Source organism: Bombyx mori, chromosome 13, assembly GCF_030269925.1.
Source record: "Bombyx mori chromosome 13, ASM3026992v2".
In the NCBI taxonomy this organism is placed as follows: domain Eukaryota; kingdom Metazoa; phylum Arthropoda; class Insecta; order Lepidoptera; family Bombycidae; genus Bombyx; species Bombyx mori.
Window position 1 is genome coordinate 10,565,156 of NC_085119.1, and position 24,654 is coordinate 10,589,809.

At 34.8% G+C, this 24,654-nt stretch overlaps 2 protein-coding genes across 3 annotated transcripts in view; one reads left to right on the top strand and one right to left on the bottom strand.

Moving 5' to 3' along the window:
* The window catches only part of LOC101736809 (gamma-tubulin complex component 2), a 35,160-nt gene extending 10,847 nt beyond the window's left edge, over positions 1-24,313 (top strand). The window contains exons 13-16 of one of the 2 annotated variants that reach the window (XM_012691811.4): positions 17,070-17,213; positions 18,301-18,378; positions 20,683-20,846; positions 21,454-24,313. In XM_012691811.4, coding sequence (XP_012547265.1) covers positions 17,070-17,213; positions 18,301-18,378; positions 20,683-20,846; positions 21,454-21,547 — 480 coding nt within the window. In that variant the 3' untranslated portion in view covers positions 21,548-24,313. The remainder of the gene's footprint in view (positions 1-17,069; positions 17,214-18,300; positions 18,379-20,682; positions 20,847-21,453) is intronic. The other variant, XM_004927772.5, reaches the window with a different exon arrangement.
* On the bottom strand, positions 1,203-15,082 carry LOC101736668 (transient receptor potential cation channel protein painless). Its single transcript, NM_001309624.1, is given in 2 exon segments — positions 1,203-4,300; positions 14,982-15,082. A coding segment is annotated over 1 exon segment (2,832 nt). The 5' UTR covers positions 4,288-4,300; positions 14,982-15,082; the 3' UTR covers positions 1,203-1,455.
* Positions 24,314-24,654: the final 341 nt, after the last annotated feature.

Below are 24,654 nucleotides of genomic sequence, written 5' to 3' on the forward strand. Positions count from 1 at the left end.
AACCACTTAACACCAGGTGTGCTGTGAGCTCGTCGATCCATCTAAGCAATAAAAAATAAAACAAAAGAGTAATCGATTCGGGTTGCTTTTTTCTATTGCTTAAATGGTTGGACGAGCTCTCACGGCCCACCTGATGTTAAGTGGTTACCGGAGCCCATAGACATCTACAACGTAAATGACGCCGCCCACCTTGAAACATACGTTGAAAGGTCACACTTTTAACAGTACAACGGCTGCCCGGCCTTCAAACCGAAACGCATTACTGCTTCACGGCAGAAATAGTCGAGGTGGTGGTACGTACCCGTGCGAACTCACAAGAAATCCTACCACCAGTAATTACGCAAATTATCATTTTGCGGGTTTCATTTTTATTACAAGATGTTATTCCTTCACCCTGCAAGTCAATCGTGAACATTTGTTAAATACGTATTTCATTGGAAAAATCGCTCAACACGAATGCACCGGACGTCTTATCCTTTAGGCCACGACGACTTCTTCGACGAGTTTTGATCTAATATTATATATGGCGTGGTTGTTTATTTGTCATTGTAGTCTAAAGGATAAGGATAAAGATGCCTAATGTATCCGTGTCAAACAATGCGACTATGCTGGTGTTCAAATCCCGCAGAATGGCACCAATTTGTCCAAATATATACTTAATAATAGGTTGGGGAAAAGTCTTTTCGCATTATAGTATGTATGAACTTGTAATTAAAGCTCTTTGGCTATACTATTTGTATCTGGCTGGTTTTTGTATCATTAAAAGTTTAAATTTTAAAGAAGATAATTCCAAATTCATATTAGGAAAATGTGTGATTTTTATTTATTTTTTGTACTGTCAAGATGAATGAATCTAATAAAGAAATTCAATACATTTTAAAAAATTTCTACAAAAAAGGTAAAAATGCAACGCAAGCCGCGAAACAAAATTAGCGATGTTTATAGACCTAGTAAAATACTAATTTATTATGCACAGAACCTAGTGCAGTGCCTGTGAGAGTAGCACAAATTTGGTTTTAGCGTTTTCAATCCGGAAATTTTGATGTCAAAGATGCATGTCGCTCTGGTTGCAGAACACTAAATTCCTTAGTACAAATTATCTCCCTAAACTGTATTACTCTACGATAGCTGATTGAAATCATGGTGCTTTGAATAGTACCTAGGACTACTTCGGCTTAGAATAGATAAACAAACAACATTCAATGGAATTATGGAGTCTTTATTACAAGATATATTATTACTAATTAACAAAATACAATCAATAATCAGATTCTACAAAATAATCAAGTTTAATCTATTCTAATTGATGTCCCATAAAAACATCGATGACAATCAAGAAAATGTGCATTTTCGTTTTTTAATACTTGTTTTAAAACAACAACAAAAAAAGCGTAATTAATGTATATAAATATAAAGTAAAAAAACGTAAAGTATCAAATGGAATATTCTTTAGTATTAATTGCGTTGCGATTCAATGGCTAATAATACTTTCTTCAGAGTTGCCTCGAGACTCTCAATTTTATTTTCGTACATCGAAAGCTTATCATCGAATTCGGTTATCTTTGTTTTATTACTAATCACTAGCTTTGCGTTTTTGACAATTTTACGATCCAGCCTATAGTTTTGACAGCGCTCGAAACAACACCCCCCGCTCCTTTCAAGGTCTTTGTCATCGGCGTGCGGTATCTCAATTATATTGTTTTGATTTGGTTTAACAAGTATTTTATATTTCGGCAGGAAATGGGGAAACAAACAAATCCTCTTTGCAAAGGATTTCGTAAAAAAGGTTTTAGGTTTGATGAGATTTAAGTTTTGAATGTTGAACGGCAGCAACGACCAACACTTTGATGGTCGTGAATGGGTTTTCGCGCTACCGATAAGCACGCTCTCGATATAAGAAATAAGTTTAATTCGAGAAATATGCCCTACTAATTCGGCATCTGCCCTAATTTCTTGTGTGTCACTAACCGCAAGACCGTTGAGTAAATTAAAAAGCACAATGGGTATCATGAAAACGAACACGATGAATATAATGTGACTCGTTAAGGGATATGTACTGAATTTTATGGAAGATGCATCGAATTCTCCAGTTAACATGACGATGGTCTTAAATAAAGATCTACCAGGATCTTCGAAGAAATCTTCTTCTTCCTCCTCTTTACCGACTGTGTTGGGGTCTGGTGCTCGCTGATCTTCTTCATTTTCTTGCCTGAATAGTGTGTAGAAACTTAACGCAAAAGCTATTATGAGAATGCAATACCAAAGTAAAAATTTGAAGAAATTCCACGAAACCGTTTTCAACATGACGATGTTAGTTGACAGTGTCGGAAACTGTCCAATTAGTAGAACTAATTCGGCTGATGATAACAAAATTGCAACCGCTGAAAGTTGCTGCTTCGTCGACTCTGTAGCCGATTTAGAAAACACTATCCAAATCGTCACAAAAATAAGACCGATTTCCATCCAATTTTCAATGCTCTGTAAATATCTTGTCGGTGATAGTAAAAGTTGAAATAATTCCCTGATCAATAGCAAAACCACACCAATAATAACACCGACATGTGTGATAACGTTTAACGCCTCAAAAGAGTCTCGTTGCTTCTTTTCAGCGCCGTATCCCAAAATAATATAGAGAATTAAACATAACCACAAAAAGGAATAAAACGTTATGTTCGCAAAAAAAAGACAGCTTATTCTTTGCCATTTTAAATAAAGAAAACTTGTTATCACCGGGTGTTTTAGCAATGGTCGTAATTCTTCATTTCGTGTCATGTATAACAAAGCATCAGTTTCGGGTGCTAATATAGTATCATACTCTTTAACGTTATTGTTAGTATTGTCGATTAATGGCACTTTACAAAGTTCGTTTTCTAGCGAATTATTTGGATAAACTAGGAAACTGTATTTCATGTGTATTTCATAATCGTCATTGCTTGGTCTTTCGTTGTTCGTTGTGACACATTCATCCAAGAATGCTTCCAATGTTTTAGCATTAATATCTGCGAGTGGTGGTTCGTCGAACGAGTTACGCAATCCTATGCAAGCCCCGTTTCTAAGTAGTTCCAGGACAGTTTTATTATCACCGTTTCTTGCAGCATAGTGAAGGGCCGTGTTATTTTTCATATCCATATGATTAACATTAATGTCCATTTTAGGATGATTGAGTAATAGTCGCAAACATTCATCAAAATTAACATTAGGGATATTTATAGATGAGCGCCTTCCTTTTATAGTAATTTGCACTAGAGATTCCGAATTAACTGGATCGAACAAAGTCGACTCATTATCCATGAACATTTTAACAATTTTGTAATATCCGTTTTGACACGCCAACGCAATCGGTCTGCTCGTATTACTGGAACAAGTTGCGTTAGGATCCGCCCCATATCTTAATAAAGTACTGACTGCTTTTTCAAAACCTTTCTCTGTTGCTAGTTGTAACATAGTATTCATACCATTGTTGACCGGCAATATTTTACGATGTTCGTTTTTGTTAGCAAGTTTTAGAAAATCTCTTATAAAGTTGTCCTCTTCGTGTCTGCTTAAATATGAGAATAATTTATCAGAGTCTACAATTTCAGGGTCTTGAGTAGTCGAATCAAACTTTGCTTCTAGATACGGGAAAGCTTCTTTTAAATAATCGCGAGCAGTTTTACCCCTTCTATCTTTGTACGTGTCTATGTCAATAGCGTGCTTTGCATAGTCAATAATTAGTGTGATAACTCTTTCTAGGCCTTGTTTCGCTGCACTATAAATAGGAGTTACACCCTTAAGGTCTGGTGAATTTGCATTACATCCAGCTTTTAGAAGTAGTTCAATCATATCTTCATATATTGTTAATTCGTGTTCACGGGCATCGTCTAGTTCTTCAATTTGTTTGACGGCCATCAATATCGCGGTGTTCCCCCTACTTTTAACGTTAACATCAATTCGGTCGTCTTCTAAAAGGGCCGCAAGTGCGTCTATGTTGCCATTTTCGACAGCAAAGTGTATGGGTGCGGCAGAATGTGTAACGTTCACTTTGTTCACTTCTACTTGATATTGTAATAGTAATTTGACGAATTCTAATTTGTTTCTGTCGGATACAGCCACTTCGAGGCATGTTTTGTAATCAGGATATTCATAAACATGTTCGAGATCAACATTAGCTTCGGTAACGAGTTTCTTGAACTTCGCGTAGTCGTTATTCTGAAGGGCCTTGTTCAACAGCTCTTGGGGATCGGTTCCAAATAAAGAGCTGTTTCTTGATAATTGCTTCGGCTTCATTTCGTAATTATCACGTGACATGATTTACCGGCATCTGGAAACAAAACAAAAACGGTGTGTTATTACGAAACCACAATTTGCTGATTGAATCGGTTTTATTTCAATTACACGTAGTACGTTAAACGTAGCTTGCACTATTATTTCATTAAAACGCGTACGTATAGTAAAAAGGTAATGGGTATATTTTTCGGAAACTAAAATTGGTTGCGTATGCCTAATCTTGGATAGATCTTAATATCGCCACAGCTGTTCGTGTTTATTCAATTAAAAACGTTTAATGATTATGTAAACGTACGTGTGAACTACTTAGGATCGAAAACGGACACCAGTTTACATCGTTAATCATGTTAATCTTTACGTCTATTAACAGTTCTTCGGCTTTTAGAATTTTGTGCGCCGTTGCGTAAATATTTGTAAGTATAGTTTTTACATTCAACGTTAATTGCGTTATTCCAATTTAAATTATATCTTATACCTTTAAACGAGCAATTCTTGTATATTAATATATATGTATATAATCTGAATCTCGGAAACGGCTCCAACGATTTTCATAAAATTTAGTTTAAAGGGGATTTCGGGGGCGATAAATCATTCTAGCTACGATTTATTTTCAGAAAATGTTGTTTTATTCGTGTTTTCAATAATCAACTCTTCCCGACTTCTATTGGCGAATAATAAAACTATTTTTCTTAATTAAGGGCAACTAACCGCTTTAAAGACACAAGATGGCGTTATCAAAAAAAATCGGTCATCATCTTGTATGTAACAGTGTTACGACTGATTGATAAACGACGAACATCACATCATCTTATGTGATATGAGACATGATATCATCTTAAGTGATAACGACAAGGCATAAAATTACTTCGAGGGGTGAAAGGCTTTGGTTTAAGCGACATTTCTCTTAATACGTGACATTTACTATTTATCTTTATAATTAAAGGTTCGTTTTGTTTGGTGTTAGCATCAACAATGCGATGTTTTTAAATGTACTTTAATTAAGTTTACCCCATTCAAATAGCTAAAGAAGTTTTTTGTTATGATATTTTTTCCAAATTTTATACTTTAAATAACTCTCCTGTAATGTGCCGAAATGTCACTTAAACCAAATAGTCTTTCACCCCCGACTTAAACAATAGATGTGTATCTAATTGAAAGGGAGTAGGCGTATTGGACACATTCACATATAGATTTTATTGATGCAAGCTTTGTCGACATTATTGGAATCTATCAATTTATTTAAATATTAATCTCTCAAAGATCAAACGGATACCTCAAGATCTACTAGATCCAATTCCACTGAAAATTTATTAAATTTTTTATTACAAAGCTTGATAAAAGAATTTGAAACCTATATTTACTGTTCAATTAATGAGAAGAACGTTTTATTAAATTATAATATATGTCCGCAGATCCAAATATTTTTTAATTAGCTGTCCTCAACTTTGTCTTGTATTTATATCAAAGTGAAAAACATATAAAATTAGTAGAATACCTAACCGCTTTAAAGACACAACAAGATGGCGTTATCAAAAAAAAAAACCGAGCAAAGCTCGGTCATCGTCTACTTTAGTATAACCAAGGTAATGTCACATTCAATAAAAGTACACCCAACATTGCTTTATTTAATGTACTCTTACATTAATTTCCTTGTGACTACTGGTTGTACTGGAACCTATTGGCTAATGGCGTCAGAACGTGTAGTAAGAGCGCGTTAGTGTGCACCGCTGTGTATTTTTACTGAGAAGCTACTTTTTCCTACTTAATCGCTGGTAGCCTTTTTTGCTTAGTTGGGTGGACGAGCTCACGGCCCATCTGGTGTTAAGTGGTTACCGGGGCACATCTACAACGTAAATGTCGCCATCCACCTTGAGACATGAGTTCTAAAGTCTTACTATATTTACAACGGGTGCCCCAACCTTCAAATCGAAACTCATTACTGCTTCACGGCAGAAATGGGCAGGGTGGTAGTACCTACCCGTGCGGGCTCACAAGAGGTCCTACCGCCAGTAAAAGCCTCGGGGGACTATTCCAGCTACGCGTGGATCTGGCTCAGCCTGAGAAGCTGATAAGCAATCGGACTTCATTGAATCGGAACCGAGATTCCATTGAATGATCTCATGTTTCAATAGAAACGTTGTGGATTCTGGGAATCGATCAAGTTCGTTCGACTTATCTACGCAATACAATCTTAAAAATTCATAGAAAGGCTTATTACTAAGAAAAAATAGTATGTGACTAATAATTAAAGGGCAATCACTCTTCTCCATAGTGCCATAAAATTAATGCAGCGCGCGCGTTCTCTATGCCTCTCGTTAGAATGCAGTTGGATAAGTTCACTAATTTACCGTTTAGTTACTTGAAAACAGAACCTTAACGTTCACTGCATAGTAATCAAATCGTAAAACATGATGGTATCAATTAAAAAGTACACTTTGTTTAGTAGTATCACGGACTAATTATTTTCCGAGTGCTGATCAAAAGTCGGAGTTCCGAACATCAGGATATACGGGCAGTGTTGTTTTAAAAAATTTGCAACCAGAAAACCCGCACTTTGTATTTACTTTAAATATAACCTTTGTTTGATTCTATTAGTTTGCTTATGTATCGCGTAATGCTTACACAAACTCTGATAAATGTAGTTTAAGTATTTAAAACTCTTTATTAAAACCGTTTGATTTGCATTGATCAACCCTAACCTTATTTAAAATTTGAATTATTAAAAACAAATTGTAATCTATCTATCTATCTATAATATATATAAAAATGAATTGCTGTTCGTTAGTCTCGCTAAAACTCGAAAACTCGATCGAATAAAAATAACAATTTTGTTTTTCCTTTGATGCGTCCCCCGTCGGACGGATTCCTTTTGTTTGTGTTAAGTTTATTTTATACAAAAGTTTAGGTCTTTTATTTATCGATTGAGGCACTACGAAGTCTGCCGGGTCAGCTAGTTTATTTAATAAATGAAATTTCTATCGTGGTTTTCTATAGCCATTTATAAAGTAAATTGACTCTATGCTAGGCAAAATAAGTATAATATACGAGTATACCAATTTCTAGGATCCCATTCTGTCTAGAAACATTAAAGCAAGTTCTGCTTTAATAATATTTGATCTTATAGAGACAACGTATGAAAATTTTAAATTTACAGAATAAAATTAACCATTACATTTGTTCCTCCCGTAAGATTACGTCAAACTTTGTACATAAATTCCAGAAAATTTTATTGGAATACATACGTCAAATTGAAAATAAAAACAAATGTAATTTTCATGCTATGCATCATCGTTAGATCTGTGAGAGCGAGCATAAGGTATTTGAATAAAATCGTTCGAATTTAAAATACTGGCCTTTGAATTCGGCGTGACGGAATAATTCAGATATTCCTCTATGGATTAGTTCGCCACGGTTGTCGGACCACTTAGGATAATATTTGTTTTCGGATTTGCCATGAATACACTGTGACTAACTTTTACCTTGAATACGAACGGCTTTATTTCATTATTCAGTATTAAGTTAACATATTCTTTGCACGGTTCAAACCTTTTAGATTTGATTTAGGTTTCGTAACGCATAGCGAAGGATGACTTGATCTTTTATTTATTTATTTTTTATTGCTTAGATGGGTGGACGAGCTCACAGCCCACCTGGTGTTAAATGGTTACTGGAGCCCATAGACATCTACAACGTAAATGCGCCACCCACCTTGAGATATAAGTTCTAAGGTCTCAAGTATAGTTACAGTAGTAGTGATCTATAACACCAGTAATCTGACAATGTGATTAACTTACATTAAAGCACATGAGTGAGCGATTCTATCAGTATTGTTGACGGTTTCGTAAATAAGTAACAATTTTATGTCTTTCTAAGCTAGGATTTTAACATCAGGAAACAATTGTAGCGATTTGCATATGACCGGAACGTAACTAGACAGCGAATCAGTTTACATGTTTTGTATCTCAGAATAGCAGTGCACGTTCAAAATAAATTCGAAACTAACAAAGAGTTTACGCCAGACAATGGCTGTGTTTGCCCATCGGAACGCTATGATATAGTCCACATGTTAGTCCGGTCGATGCGATTCGCGCTACACATTCTACGCCTTTCAATAAAATCCGCTTTCTATAGAACTTACAATTATTACCTACCACGATTCCGGTATTTTATTTCTATCGTTATCTATACTAATATTATAAAGCTGAAGAGTTTGTTTGTTTGAACGCGCTAATCTCAAGAACTACTGGTCCGATTTGAAAAATTCTTTCAGTGTTAGATAACCCATTTATTTATTGAGGAAGGCTATAGGCTATATAACATCGCGGTAAGACCAATACAAGTGGAGCACCAATAAAAAATGTTTCAAAATAGGGGTTTAAATAGCTCCTTAACATTCTATAATTCAAAAATATTTTCATTTTCTACGTAAATGAAGTTGGGGGTAAAATTTTGCGTTATGTCAAAGTAACTATTTCACGCGGACGGAGTCGCGGGCAAAAGCTAATAACCTATATGTGTGTAATATGCCTATACCAGTATTTAATAAAGGTTTTAAACATCTATTTTACGTTAAACACAACACAGGAAGGTTAAAAGTGAGGCCGTTTACAAGATCTTATTCGTTTCACGTACAAAAATGTTCCACTAAAAAAACCAACGTACGCCCGTATTTTTTGTCTCGGGTATATAACAATAATTGTCAATTTTATTGGAAAACAGATTGCTTGTGCATGTGGGAAACTGTATTATTTAAAAAGTAAGAAAGATATACATTGAAATTGCAAGTTGATTTTGTATATTACTGTTTTTATTAATTAGATTAGACACAGAAGATTCATCTGATGTTTAGCTGCTATCGGAGTCCATAGACAGGACAGTGAAAGGTGGACCTTGAAATTAGATTATGGGAGCCTCAATCGAATCGGAAGAATATGCTGTTAAATAAATCATTGGGTTAAATCACGATACATCGATCTTGACATTTACTAAAATTACACCATGCTTATGGATGGGCACACAGTACCTTTGTAATTTTCGATTGGAATAGCTTTTGTGGTTTCATTGTATTCATATTAATGATAGTGAGTACTACGGCCAAACTTACGATAATGGTTCAGGGACTTTAACGTATCATGTTCTTTGATAGAATATGTGATTTAAATCCATATCCATATATAAAAAGAAATAAGACACCCAGTGTACCTATGTCCGTTTATATCAAACGACGCGAATATGTTTCGGCGTTGAAATCCCGTAGAAAAATGATCAAATTTTTGATATAGAAAAAAAGTATAAGCTGTTACATTATGAATTGTCATTAGTATTCGTCCAGGATTTACGTTAAAAGTTAACAAAAATCCATCCTCGCAAACTCTCGCATTTCAAATATTGTGCGTAATATTGGTATAATTTTATTATTTTTTAGAACAAACTTTTAAATGGACAATATTAAATCATCATCATAATCATCAGCCTGCGGCAGTCCACTGCTGGACATAGGCCTCCCCCAAAGTTCGCCACTGAACCCGATCTTCGGTTCTACGCATCCAGTTACTGCCAGCTGCCTTGCGCAGGTCGTCGCTCCATCTAGCAGGAGGGCGAGCAATATTAAATTAAAAAACGATATAAAATTAAAATCATACCAAATTTCATAGCGTGCGTGTGTGTCCTAATAATTAATTTAATAATTGTGACTTCATTCTAAACAACGAGTTGTTTATGTTGTCGATCATCTAGAATTAGCGTTTTGAGTGTCCAGAAAGCATTAGCGTAGCATTTCTAGGTATACTTATTAAACTACAAACAATTAAATTGATGGATCTGTTATTTATGTTAGTCTATTTTTTCGTGGAGTTTCGACGTAGAGATGTTTAAATGAGTGAAATCTTATTCAAGCGATTATCTATATATTAATACGTGAAGCAAAAACTTTGTATCCCTTTGTACGAAAATTGCGCGGACGGAGGAGTATTAAATTTCCCACACTTATGGAGAAAATAGAGAAGGAGTGCAGAATGTTAATATTTTTTTTAAATCATGCATAAAAAACACATTAAATCAATAAAAAAAACATACACACACTACCATGTATTTGACACACACGCGCATGCATAATAATTGTATGTTTTCAAACACTTCTTATTGCTTATATTCTGCGGTTAAATTTTCAAATAATTATAGTCGAATGTCGACTACCGGGGGACCACTAGTTTAGATAAAATGTCAATAATGTGAAAGCATCTGGTATTAATAAGAAATATCCACATTAAGTTAAAAATAATAAATAAATTACGTATAATTACGCGTCATAATTATAACCGTATATTTTTAGGATTCGCTTTGTAGATTAGTGTATCCGCTGTTTCTCAATAATACCATCATGATTTAATGTTACACCCGAACGCTACCGCTCTCGGGTGCTTCGGTCTAATGGTCGGTCACGCCTCTTGTTCGCGTTACGTGTTTTTTCTTTCAACCTGCCATTACTTTAGTACACAGATTGTTATTTACTGTTTATTTTGATATCAATTCATACCGATATCTCTTAAGAGCAATCTATTAAAATACGTTTATATTTGCATAAAATTGAAATTAGGATAATGTTCAAGGATGTCATGTTGTTGTTGGTAGGGCTCTTTGTAAATTTGCTCGGGTGTAGCCTGCTTATTTATACCGGGAAGCAAACACGCTTCCTAGTCTTAGCTGCTACTTCAATGCTACCTTGCAACCAAGCAACGCGATGATCATTTTTCGGTGTCTATGCAATCCTTACACAGTTTAGCAGCAAGTAAACTGTAAGCTATAAACATGATCATAATCCATTCGAGAAAATTCTACGACATGTAAAACTTTATTGACCTTTTAAATACTTTTTCATACTCGTTCACAGCATATTTTGTACCCCATAAACTTTGACTTAATCATTATGTAGTAACACTAAAATTGTTTGATTCATCGAAATTTATGAATGAATCGTCGATATTGCGTAGGTGGATGGCGTGTGTGACAGTCAAACACTCGCGACCCGTCTGCCTTGGAAAGTGATGCAATTTAACGTCTTCCTTAAAAAAAACATTTAACGAATGATTGATAGGCCGTGGTGCACTAAGTAGTTTGTCGTATCGTCGCATATAAATCATACGACGAACCATGTTAATGCAATAGAAATTCTTTTAATTTCACTATCATCACGTATCGCACAAATTGCCCATCAAAATACCGGTTTCATTATTGTGTGAGTTATCGTAGAAATGTCTTTAATATAACCACTGTACGAGAACTTATGAATTATAAACGAATTCATCTGAATTTCAATTGAAAACCTCATGTACGGATTAAACCTCATAAATTTTTAAACGATCGTGTATGCATTATTTAAAATTGAATACCTACGCAAGCGTACAGGGTAACCCGGATCGTGACTTTAGAATTCTTCTTCGACATTAAGAAGTCTTCGGTACGCAAACATTTAAATATTTTTACAAAACCAAAGAACGCACGTATAAAAGCAGATTATAAGCATGTAGATGTAATCGTTACGACACATCCGTTACTTGACCAACTGAGCAGTAAAAAGCCTTCCGTTCCGCACACGATATTTCAATTTGTAAACGTGGGTACTCTTAAGATCAGAGGTGCACCGGTTTTTGTCTACCTTGTGCCTAATTTGATTCGGCTCAAAAGAAATCACTTTTCTCCTAACTTTCAAATAGAATGTAGAAAGTATATTCCATATCGACTGGAGGAATGTGGCTCTATCCATGGCTAAAATCACTTAAAACAAACAAGTGAACAATGAGGAATCTCGTTTACATCATGATCAACTTGAAAAAATATTTGGTTGATCGTTATTAACGGATCTAAAATCTCTCAACCGCTTTATTAATCATTTTCTGATGAGACTTGGCAATGTGGTTTATTGCTACCAATCTTATACGCATTTATAGCCCTAAGTGTATCACGTAAAAGAAGTTCTATTTTCACACTTGACTTGAGTCGGATTCGATTCGTAGTTCTTATTTCTAAAAAAAAAACCATTCTCCCAAAAATTTCTACTTAACAAATGGTTTTTGCTGCATACATTTCGTTCGTACCAGTCTTTTTCTGATTCTCGCACTGTCGACTTTCATCGTTACTATCAGATTTTCACTTGATTACATTTTGGATTGTTTATTTATGATGTCTCCCTTAATTTATACCACTAGAAATAATCAAACGCCTGTTTATACTATTTGTTAAAATTGTTTTAGCAATACCCAAATTGTCCTATTCACACCTCTCAAAATTATGATCAAAAACTGTTTATTTATGTGAACATAGTGTGAATCGTTCAAACATACGTATCGTGTAATTATATCGGTGGTCGATAATTCTTTTCAAAGGACATGCCCGCATGCATTAAATTGAAAGGAACCATATTAGGCATCCGCATATTAGGTGAAGTGGGCGAACTAACTTCGTTGTAAGTCAGCAGCGTCACCGATGAGCAACTAACTGAATTCATTATATTTTTATCGTACACAACTTTGGCCAACCTAATTGTTTTGCCCGTTAGATAACTTAGTTTTTAATGACCACGATTTTCATTAGTCTACATTTTTTAGCGCTGATCAACAGAACGGAACACGTTCGAAATTTTGATCACCATTTCAAAGGTTACCGTAAGCATTTTATATTAACAAGAGCTTTGAAATCATAGTTGTTATAATCTATCTTCTATTTATCTATCTTCTATAGGTATATATAAAAATGAATTGCTGTTCGTTAGTCTCGCTAAAACGTAGATTAAAACGTAGATAAAACGTAGATAAATATGAAAATGCTCGGAATTAAATAAAAATAACAATTTTGTTTTCCCTTTGATGTGTCCCCCGTCGGACGGATTCCTTTTGTTTGTTTCAAGTATATTTTATACAAAAGCTTAGGTCTTTTATTTATCGATTGAGGCACTACGAAGTCTGCGGGTCACCTAGTTACTTATATAATAGTAATATTATAAACTTTTTTGGTTTGAAACCATTTAAGTTAATAGTGTTTACGCGGTGAAATGATATACCGGTGGAAATATTTCTAAAGTTCGTAATATCTGTGTCTCAGTTCATGGCTGGTGGTAGCATGTAAGCAATGAATTTGCAATCCTAGAGTTGGTGATTACTTTTATTTATTTAACAGCTTGCACAAGAAACTTTAAGTGATTTCGGATTTTACAAAGGGATATTCGTTTTCGCTTCAAATAGCGTATAGCGTGAGAAAAAAATGTGGGATATCGCTTCTGGCGAAGATCGCACTGTGCTCAACCGATAACTTTCCAACGAAGGCATGTTTGCGAGGTCAACTCCGGTCATTTGATGTCAATCACATGTAATTTAATCATCACAGCAGAATACACATATTGGTCAAGTTTTACACACCAGATGATTGACTACTGTACCAGCGTATTAACACAATCTGGACATCATTTACCTTCGAAGGGTTTTCTTTAATTGTTGTTAAGCGCTAGTCTGTATTTTACACTGGATTGTTCGAACATATGTTCATTTGCCTTATTAAATATCTTATAGCATTCGTAAATCGTATCTCTCATATTATATTTATCTAATGAAGGCATTAAGTAAGCAGCACATTCATCGCTACAAACACGCATATAGTCTAACCAGTTCCACTGAGCCTGTTCGACCACTGACGCATTGCAACGATGCATTTGCAATCTAACGGGTTCATTGTCTTTTATAGAAATTTTATATAAGTTACACCGGATATACCACTGCAAGTTTTAACAGTGTTACTCTGCTGCTTGTTGTCTGCCACTTTATCAATTACAGCAGTCCAGGGATGTAATCGAGGAACCCTAGATTTATTTCACAATGAATAAAGGCATAAGGTATGTGACTAGTTGGAATGGAACTTTAGTGATTGCGTGATACGATTTGCCGATAGTACCTGGAATAATCCCTCAGGCTACCAGCGGTTAGTTGGGGAGAATAAAAATAGATTAAAGCAAAACAGTCTTGATGTTAGACCAAATTATCGGCATTTAAATTGAGATGTCCCAAATATTTGACCTTAATCTTTAGTCCATATTCATGACGATAATTCATTTAAAATATTCCTCATTGAAATTTATTACAAAAAATATATATTTCTGATTCCATTCCTGTAAAGTTACATCCCGTTTCTGGCTAATACTTATCACGGGCCCACGTTCAGAATCCATGATGACGTCATCCCAGTCGACCTTGTACAGGGTTTGACATTACACATGAGATGATGGTCCTTCCGATGTTTACACTCACATCTGTTTTTCGTATGTATAAAGATCATACGGGCCACTCTCAAAACATTAAAGTTTCAAAGCACTGACGTAAAATAATGAATCTGACATGATTATTTGTTTTTTTTTGTGTTTTGGTTATGATGAAAAGTGAGCAGCGAATAAAAACGAGAGAAATTGTGAATTATATCGATTTTTAAAACTACGGTTGGGTGAGCCGAAAGCTGATTCCTATGTAAAATATTTACTTTTTTCATAAAATTTCCTATATCAATGATAAATCCTTGTTACGTTGGCTACTGAACAGCAAAATCGTTTATAAGTATCACATTTTACAAACACAACAAAGACGATCGGTGTCGAATTGCGATGAACGTGATTCTCTTTTAAAATACCACTAACGTCTATTTAAATATTTTATTAATAATGATAATTTAAAACCCACCCGAAACGAAATATACTGTGTATCTAACACGAACCGGTCACAATCACTTCACTACTATGGCGATGTTGATCGCAGTATTGCCACTTCACCGTCCGTACTGCGAGTGAGGAACTGATGACTGAGGCGTCGCTTGCGCAGTGTGGGAGGCGATCCTTCCCAGCGTTACGGCCAAACGCAATTACCAACCAGACCATTAATGCTGGATGTGCAATTAATTGCTCGCGCGAGGATGTCCGAGCACGTACTGATTGACTCATCGGCGAGAAAGCCAGACTAATTTGTTGGTTGTTTTAAATCTCCGAATTGTTATTAGTTGATTTGAAGTCGACGTACATATGACAGAGAAAATCAAATCACCCAGACTGGTTACTACGTCACAATTCACTCTTAGGATACTTTTTGCAAGGTTGAAAACGAATGGTTTGAGAAAATATCAATTGGTTATATGTTTGTGAAATCGATATTTTCTTAACCTTATATGTAGATAACACAGTACAATTTACGTGAAATAATTGAACGTAGAATAGTTTTGTCGGCCATGTTTTGTTTTTTTTTGTGTAGAACCTTAAGTTTTTGCAGTGGGCGGAGCTGGTTTGCGATAATTTGTAGGCGGTGCTCCTTGCCACAGCTTACGTCACAAGGCTGCATTACTCATATGTCTGATCTTAAAACTTTTTATAGTTCTGACCTGTAAACAATCACTTCCAATCCAGAGAATTATTATGATATTTTGCTCATGTCGTAGTTGCATGTTATCAAAATTTCATATTATTATATAGTTCCTTTTCTTGTTCAAATAATGGCCAACCTTTATTGTAATCTTTCAACTTACATTATGTACATATTATTTAAAAAAAATATGTTTCTGTGATATGACGTACATGAAAAGTATGCTATAATCTGCGTTCATAAATCATTCTTCCGATTGTTTTGAAACTTTGTACAGTTTACGGCGCTTAAGGGAGGGAGGTTTTTGTCGATCAACGTGTCCATAAATCTTCTACGTATGATAGGTGGCGTTTGAATTGAATCTTTTTTTTTTTATTGCTTAGATGGGTGTACGAGCTCACAGCCCGCCTGGTGTTAAGTTGTTACTGGAGCCCATAGACATCCAAAACGTAAATGCGCCACCCACCTTGAGATATAAGTTCTAAGGTCTCAAGTATAGTTACAACGGCTGCCCCACCCTTCAATCCGAAACGCATTACCGCTTCTCTGCAGAAATAGGCAGGGTGGTGGTACCCACCCGCGCGGACTCACAAGAGGTCCTACCACCAGTGCTAACCATCTGAACGGGTACATATTTTTGATTTATTTAGATATAGTCCAGAGTTACTGCATAGTAAGTCTCTCGGTTAACAAATAGTGGTCATACTGATCGTTGATTTGAAATACCTATACTATGTATGTCAATTTGCGTAATTACTGGTGGTAGGACCTCTTGAGTACTGGTGGTAGGACCTCTTGAGAACTGGTGGTAGGACCTCTTGAGAACTGGTGGTAGGACCTCTTGAGAGTCCGTTCGGGTAGGTACCACCACCCTGCTTATTTCTAGCTAAGCAATAAAAAAAACATATTTTATTTATTTATTGGTTAGGTGAGTGGATGAGCTCACAGCCCACCTGGTGTTAAGTGGTTACTGGAGCCCATAGACGTCTACCACGTAAATGCGCCACCCACCTTGAGATATAAGTTCGGTCTCAGTATAGTTACAACGGCCACCCCACCCTTCAAACCGAAACGAATTACTGCTTCACAGCTGGTACCCACCCGCGCGGACTCGCGGTGGTGGGACCTCCACCACCAGTCCTACCATCTGAACGGGTACATATTTTTAATTTACTTAGATATAATCCAGAGTTACTCTCGCTTATCATACTAAATGGACAATGTAAATGCTGCCGTCCAAATTGGAACAATCGAACTAAATTGTTTTTCTAGAGTGAGTGTCTACATATCGGAACAACAACCTATGATTGTTTCACAGCAGAAATAGGAGAAAATGTGTAGGTGGAAAAGAAACTACATCAGGTTACTCGTATCTAGGACCAAACGAAGTTAACTATGAGTTTTACGAATAAATTTCAGGTGCACAACGTTGATGAAGTGTTGGAGAGGCACAATGACTTCCTCGAATCCTGCCTCGGGGACTGCATGCTCACTAATCCTCAACTGTTGAAGGCTGTCACCACGCTCTGTCTCGTTTGCGTCCAGTTCTGCAGTTTCATACAGGTAAAAATCCCTTGGTACAAATTCAGAAAAAAACATTAAATGTTGTCTTCTTAGTCGTTAGCTTCTTATAAATAAGGTTTACTTTTGCACTTTTATGGCTTAACCTTAAATAATTAAAGATTCTGAACATAACCTTAAATAATTATATATTGCAAGTTTTTATTCAAGTGAATTGTTATGGGAATAGTTTAGGTCATTGTCTAACAGGGAACAGGGAATTTACGATAAACTTTTGGTGTTACTAATGAGATGTTGGTTTCTATAAAAACTAATGCTTTAAATAATTATTATTAATATCTAAAAATAAATGTAATATTTACTCCCGTATAAGTATTTTGGCAGCATTATCTTTATTAAATTTCGGTATTGGATTGAGCATACATTAAATTTCCATTAAACAGATAAAAAGTTATAGGCAATGTTCTTTAAATTAAAATTATTGTTGTTTAATTGTTCGACCGCACAACTTTAGTAAACCTATAAATTTAAAATAATTCTGCTTATAGTGTGCCTCACCATTTCGTTACATTACGAAGACTACACAAATAAGGAATTGTAAAAAAAAACAGTATAAAAATAATTGTATGGCGAAATAATTCCACTTGTGCACTTTTGAATTTCTATGCACTCGACTAACAATGACTCCACTCATAATAAATATTAATATATATCAGGGTTGGGCAAATATTTTGATAGTCGGGCCACATTGCAGATGAAAATTTGACCTCGGGCCAAAAATTTTTTTTTTTCTAATTTTAAGTGTAGTTTTTGCTCAATCAAAATATTGAATCAAAATATTTGTTTATCAAGTCATTTGAATAAAAAAATTGAAAAGAATATTTATGGTAGACAAAAACTAATATTTGTGTTTTTAATATTAATATATACAATGCTTCACAGGCCGACAAAATTCTACCGCAGGCCGGCATTTGCCCAGGCCTGATATATATAATTAAGCTAGTTGTACCTTGTTGTTGTGGTTGATTTGTTTTTTTTAATACAAATTCTTAGCCGTTTATGTTTAACGTTAAATTTTGTGTTTTTATTTTCTTTTTAACGCTACCCAATACACGTTAATTGGCAAAAGGAGATGCACAAGTACTTCGTGGACGCAGAGCTAAACAGTATGCTTGGATCGACATATGACAATACAGAATATAGTGAGGTACAAAGTAGATATCAAACTAAAACATCAGTAACTTGCACCGAAATTCGTAAAATCACCAAAGTAAAAATCGCACAAAATTTAAACAGCTGCGCGTCTTAACCGCACCGACTTTATTCTAACCAATCAGGAAAGAGTATGTTGTTTTGACGTTCTTTAATGATTGGTTGAATTTTTATTGTCTTTCAAGAACAATTTAAAAATGGCCATTTTGATAATGCATCCATGTAGTATTTGTGACGAATGAAATTCATTAATGTCATTTTTGTTTTTTCATGACTTCTTTCTTTTAGAGCTTCATCGTAAGTATTATTTGTTTAAACGTATGTATTTTAAATTCGTTTTGTTTGTGTTTGTTTGTATATAGTATATTCATATCATTCAATAATTAAACATTCCTTTAATGTATCTATCAACATAATTTAAACGTAGGTATCAATTGGATATATGTATATAGTATGTAGTTAAAATAGGTATGGGTTAGATTCTTGAAATTGTTCATAAAAATAATTATAACATTAAGACTGATTTATCGCTCAAGTTTTGATTTTTACCTTTTTTGTATTAAGCCGTCCTTTAATGGATGAATGAATGCCGTATGAATTTAAAACAAAAAAAAAGAATAATAATTCAAACGTTCCCGCCAAAATGTTACAAACTGTCATCTGACCTTTGTCAATGTAATGAGCATGCCGCAAAAAGTTTGAGTTTCTTTAGCATTAATTCGCAAATCACTGCTTCATTCTCCAGTCGTGTATCTATGATATTGATTTACTAACTATCCGATAGACAGTCAGTCAGGCGGATGGACTTACTTACCACGTGGAGTCGATGATCATGTAACATCAGCTACCATCCAAAACCTTAATGTTAACGCATGACTATTTCGCGGCCAACAAAGAAACTCGTGTATTATCTAATTAATAAATAGCCAGGTAAGAAGTCTGTCGTATCAAAGATTTAACCAAATCAAAATACATGAACCACTTGATTTCGTGTATGATATATTGATGTTAAAATATTTAATTAGCAATAGATTAAACGGTCGACGCTTATTTAACGACACCTCAAAGCGTGAAGATCTCAAAATTTATGTGTGCTAAAAAAAAGTAAATAAATTGTTTTTAGAAATTACTAGACGTATTAATAATGAATACACACAAAAATATTGTATACGTTCTATTTTCTGGAGATAAATTATTGCTCGTGCGAATATATTGTCGTATTTATTAAAGTAGATAGATATGAGTCGACTATTATCAAAGCCGGCAATATGACTTTTGGACAATTATTGGTAAATCAGAAAAACGAATTATTGACTTTGTATTCCATTGGCAGTCACAAAACTCTTCGGAACGACATCTTAGATAAATAACAGGTTAACCATTAACCTTTATTTAATGCAGGTTTTGAACCGTATTCTTTGAAGGAGACGATTATATTCAAATCAATCTATATTGACATATCAATAATTTTTTTTTGTCCAAATGCACAGATTGTCACCTTTGATAATAGACGACTCATATACAAGACGTTGAAAAGTTATCTTATCTGTTAATTAATCCACGTTATAAACTATCTTTGTGCCATAATACATCCAAATTTTTTTCGCCACTAATGTGTGATTCAGTAATAAACATTAACTTGAAAATATTAGTACGTATCGAGGGCTGAAAGGCGATTTTGTTTAAGCGTTATTTTGCTTAAATACTCGACATTTATCTTTGTAATTAAAGGTCCATATTATTTGGTATTAGCATCAACAATTCAATGTTTTTTAATTGAACTTCAATCATGTTTACCCCATTCAAATAACTGAAGAAGCTTTTTTGTCATTTGATACTGTTTCCAAATTTTAAACTTTTTTTTTATTGCTTGGATGGGTGGACGAGCTCACAGCCCTCCTGGTGTTAAGTGGTTACTGGAGCCCGTAGACATCCACAGCGTAAATGCGCCACCCACCTTGAGACATAAGTTCTAAAGTCTCAAGTATAGTTGCAACGGCTGCCCCACCCTTCAAACCGAAACGCATTACTGCTTCACCGCAGAAATAGGCGTGGTGGTACCTACCCACGCGGACTCACAAGAGGTCCTACCTCTTGTAAAGTTGCAAAAATGTCGTTTAAGCCAAACCGTTTTTCACCCCTCGACTTATAGATTAAACTGTATTCAGCACGATATACAAATATTAACAAATAACACCCGAGTCGTCTGTTACTAACATAACTCTAAAGTATTCGTTTACTACGAATTTTGGAATATGATCATCATCTTGCATATGCCTCTTATTGTTGAACGTGACAGGAGGCAGGTTGCGGGACCACTACGAGCAGCTCGGCGGACTCATTCTCTCGTTCTGTGTCGCGGTACGGGCTTCGATTCACGGCGGCACTTCTCTCCGTGCTCGCTATAATCGATCGTAATGCACGCGACAACAACACGAACAAACTCCTCAACATATCCGCCAGGTTGGTCCCGACAGTGACAGTTGTTTATTCATGATCTCTTTATTTATTCGTATTGATCGCTTGTGAAACAGATACACGAAAGTGCTAGAAGCGATTAGTTCATCAACGTTTTACCATCATACTACCCACCAATTGAAGAAAAAATTCACTGCCACAACCCTACCCTCTGCAGGGTTTGTAAATATCCTTTCTTCGTAGCACATTCGTTTTCTGGTGTTTCTTGTGTGCTAGGATGTCTAAATAATTCGACGAAGTTAAGGAAAGGAAAAGAGTCAGTTACGCAAACCTGTACAGACTCCGACCAATTCTTAGTAAAGTGAGCCGTTGGCCAGGTCTGTTGATTGGCGCACCATTGAAAACAGTTGGCTTTAATACATAAGATTAAGTTTCCAAATGGAACTTATGGAATTGAATACTTAAAAGTAGATAATATATAAGAGTTAACCGATTAAGTAAGTGATTATTGCTAATCTATGTGAACTCAGATGTATATGCTATAAAGACCATAAGTTTGCAGAGACTTGAACTTGTAAGGTTTTGCCCGTTTCTGTTACAAAGCGGTCGTTGATTTTGAAGGGATTTTAATTGCTTACTTTTTATTTTTCAGATTGAATTTCAACACTTATTACGCGAAGCAACTTGAAAAGTTTTGCTCTGATGACAAACTTCTGGACTGTGAGAAGAAAACGCCGTCCTCCTAGCGCGGGCTTGCGCGTAAGCGCGCTAACCTCGTCACGTCAGTGTGAAACTCAAATTCTCGTACTAAAACTACATACATATTACTCAAGCGTACCACAATGGTGCTAAAAATACTAAACATTTTGCATCACAATGGAGTATTCTACATAACATTAAGGTATTGTTCAACACAATTGATATTTAAAGATATGAGAGTCGGTTTAGAATAGAAATTCGTTGCGTCAATCACTTCGTTGAACTCTGATTAATGAAATTATTAATGTCACTATCGGATAGTATTTAAATACTAGCATAGTATGCTATAGATACGTCACAAGTTAATATTAGTAATGTCAAGTACAAAATAACAAGTTTGAAACTAGTATTATAGTAATAGTGCACCGAACTAAATTAGCTGTAGTTGAATAAATGAATCGCGATCGAGATGTTAGTTTTAGATAGCGGATTTTTTTAAATATCTAGACAAAATCAATGGTTTTAAAATAGTTTAGTACAAGACAGTCGGTAGTTTTAGTGTAGTAATTCTGCAATGCCGGGCTTGGGCGGGTCCAATCTCTCTTAACAGAATATCCATAAAATATAAAAGTAAATTTTTATCGTTTTTTTTTATAATAATTTTATAGTAGCTTTACATTGGATAGAGTCGTTCGACTAAAATCGAATTTCGAGAATGAATTGGACTTTCTCAATTAATTCAATAGGTTTGCCATTTAAATATTGATGTTAAATTCAACAATGAAGAGTCCTATATAACTCAAGTATCTAGTTTTAAATTTTTAAATTTAATTAAAGCGTAACGATGAGTCTCTCGTTCCTTGCCATAAAATAGTTGAAGCTTAGCCATGACTTTCGTTAGTAAATAAGATTATTGGTAAAAATAAATTGTGTGTACTGTGAACAAATTCCTCTGATATTATCTTCGAATGTTAACATTTATTGAACTATACAGCTGTAAATCGATTTATGTACTCGCGTGTTTGAGTTTGTCTCGTGTTCTGTATAACACCGTAGATACTGCGAATTCCATGACAAATTATATCCATTCCAAGTAGATAGTAAAGGTTTGTTAGCTCGGGCTGTGGAATGTTTGTGTAATGTTTTAAATTATGATGTTTTCGGGTGTATTAGAACGTGTTTACTGTGTTAGCTATTACATAATAATTAGGTATATTGGTTAGTGAATTTGGCGAAAGCAACGTATGATGTATACATGGCCTAACCATTATTAAAATTCAAACTTCCGATATAAAGTTACTAAGGTACTGCTATACATAATTATTTTCATGCCGTTGCATTTGTCATGTAACACAATTTGAAAGTAAAAAAAAATGTGTGCGTGTACTAGTGTACACACGTAAGAAGTGAAACATTAATGCTATCCCTACTCCGTTGGAGAAAGTGAAAGTACTCTTCGTCTGAACCAACCGTGGTAGGGGCAAGAAAAAGATGGCGCGTAACGGAAAAATGTGACGCGTAACCGAAAAACGTGACGGTAAATTTTTTTCCAACGCCGATAAGGAAGTTTCACTTCAAAAATAAATAAAACAACCATTACATACTAAAAGTATTTTTGTCATTTTATACTTCATAATATTGTTATGTCTTTTTCAAATATATTGTATTTACGTTTTTCCGGTAAATTCGTAAATAAATATGATCTGTGCGTTCTTTACAGTTACTGAATCAATTCTGTGTGCTTAGTGCGAGTTTTTTAACGTTGTCGATAGCGTAAAAGTTAACCCAATTTTGTATGCAATTAGAACAGCGCCCCTAGCGGCAAACGTAGGCAAACGATTCCATTCCATACAAATATGAGCTAACTTTTACGCTATCGAGAACATTAAAAAACTCGCACTAAGCACACTGATGTAATTTTGTGTGGCGCATTGAGTGTTTGAGAATGATAAGTTTGATCCAGTATTCGATGTGTTATTTTCTCTAAATAATTTGACAGATAATTTATGGTCACTGGAATACGTCCGATGAGAGATGCGAATTAAAATCGCCTATAATCGAAATTTACTTGTCATTTGATTGAATCAACAAATTATGCCTTTCCTTTTCCCTACCTATTTGCTGGTAGCCTAAGAGGCTATTCGAGTTTCTCGCGGCGGGGAATTATGCCATACGTAACGTAACGTATCAACACCATTTCTTAATTATCGACAATTAAAATGTCACTTTACCCACTATGAACCATTCGTGGTCCTCTGAAAATCGGTTTAATAAATTTATCATTACATAAAAAATTATTATTCAAAATTGTTTTCATTATAAATCGCACGCCTACACTCGCTACCTACGTCATATATCATTATTGAAAAAATAAGTTGTGGTAACTTTGTCCTACAAACTTACCTACACCGTACCATTTGCACTATACTGTCTTATAAATATTTTTGGTAATCAAAATCTGGTGATGTATTCTTATTTAATATAAATTATTTGAACTGTGAAATATTAAAAGTTTTATCTCAGAAATGTGTTGATTGTTTTGTCGAAAAATGCCAATAACCGTGTGCCATTGTTTGTTACATTGTTATACGAGATTAATTTGAATGTACTTCAATTTTAACTTCCATGATTGTTTTACCAATATTATGAACTTTGTTGAGGTTTCTATGTTGATTTAGTAATACCAAACTGCTTCAGTTGTTCTGCCTTTTCTCTAAGTTCGTTAATGTCATTTGACGTTAAACACATGACAATTTAAATCTCGATCTGTGTAAATATTATCATTAATATTTTTAAATAAAATATACATACTACGCCCGTCTTTTTTTTTCTATCAAACATTACCGTACCCGTCTATACGATTAATTTTAAATATATTTATCACGAATTTATAGTCCGAACTCTACACAGAAGTGCCAAGAGAAACTACAATTCTTCAACAATCTAAAAAGAAACAAGCACTTTTTATTAAGGATATGTCCAGTTGATGCAGCTGTTACTCATTGTCCTTTCTGCATGGTCTAGATTAGGAGTACGATAATAATATTAAAAGTAAGAGATGGAAATGCTACAAGGTGATAAACTTATTCAGAGCTCGCGGTAATAAGAATATAATTAGAAAATAATACGAAAGTGTAGACAAACATATAAACAC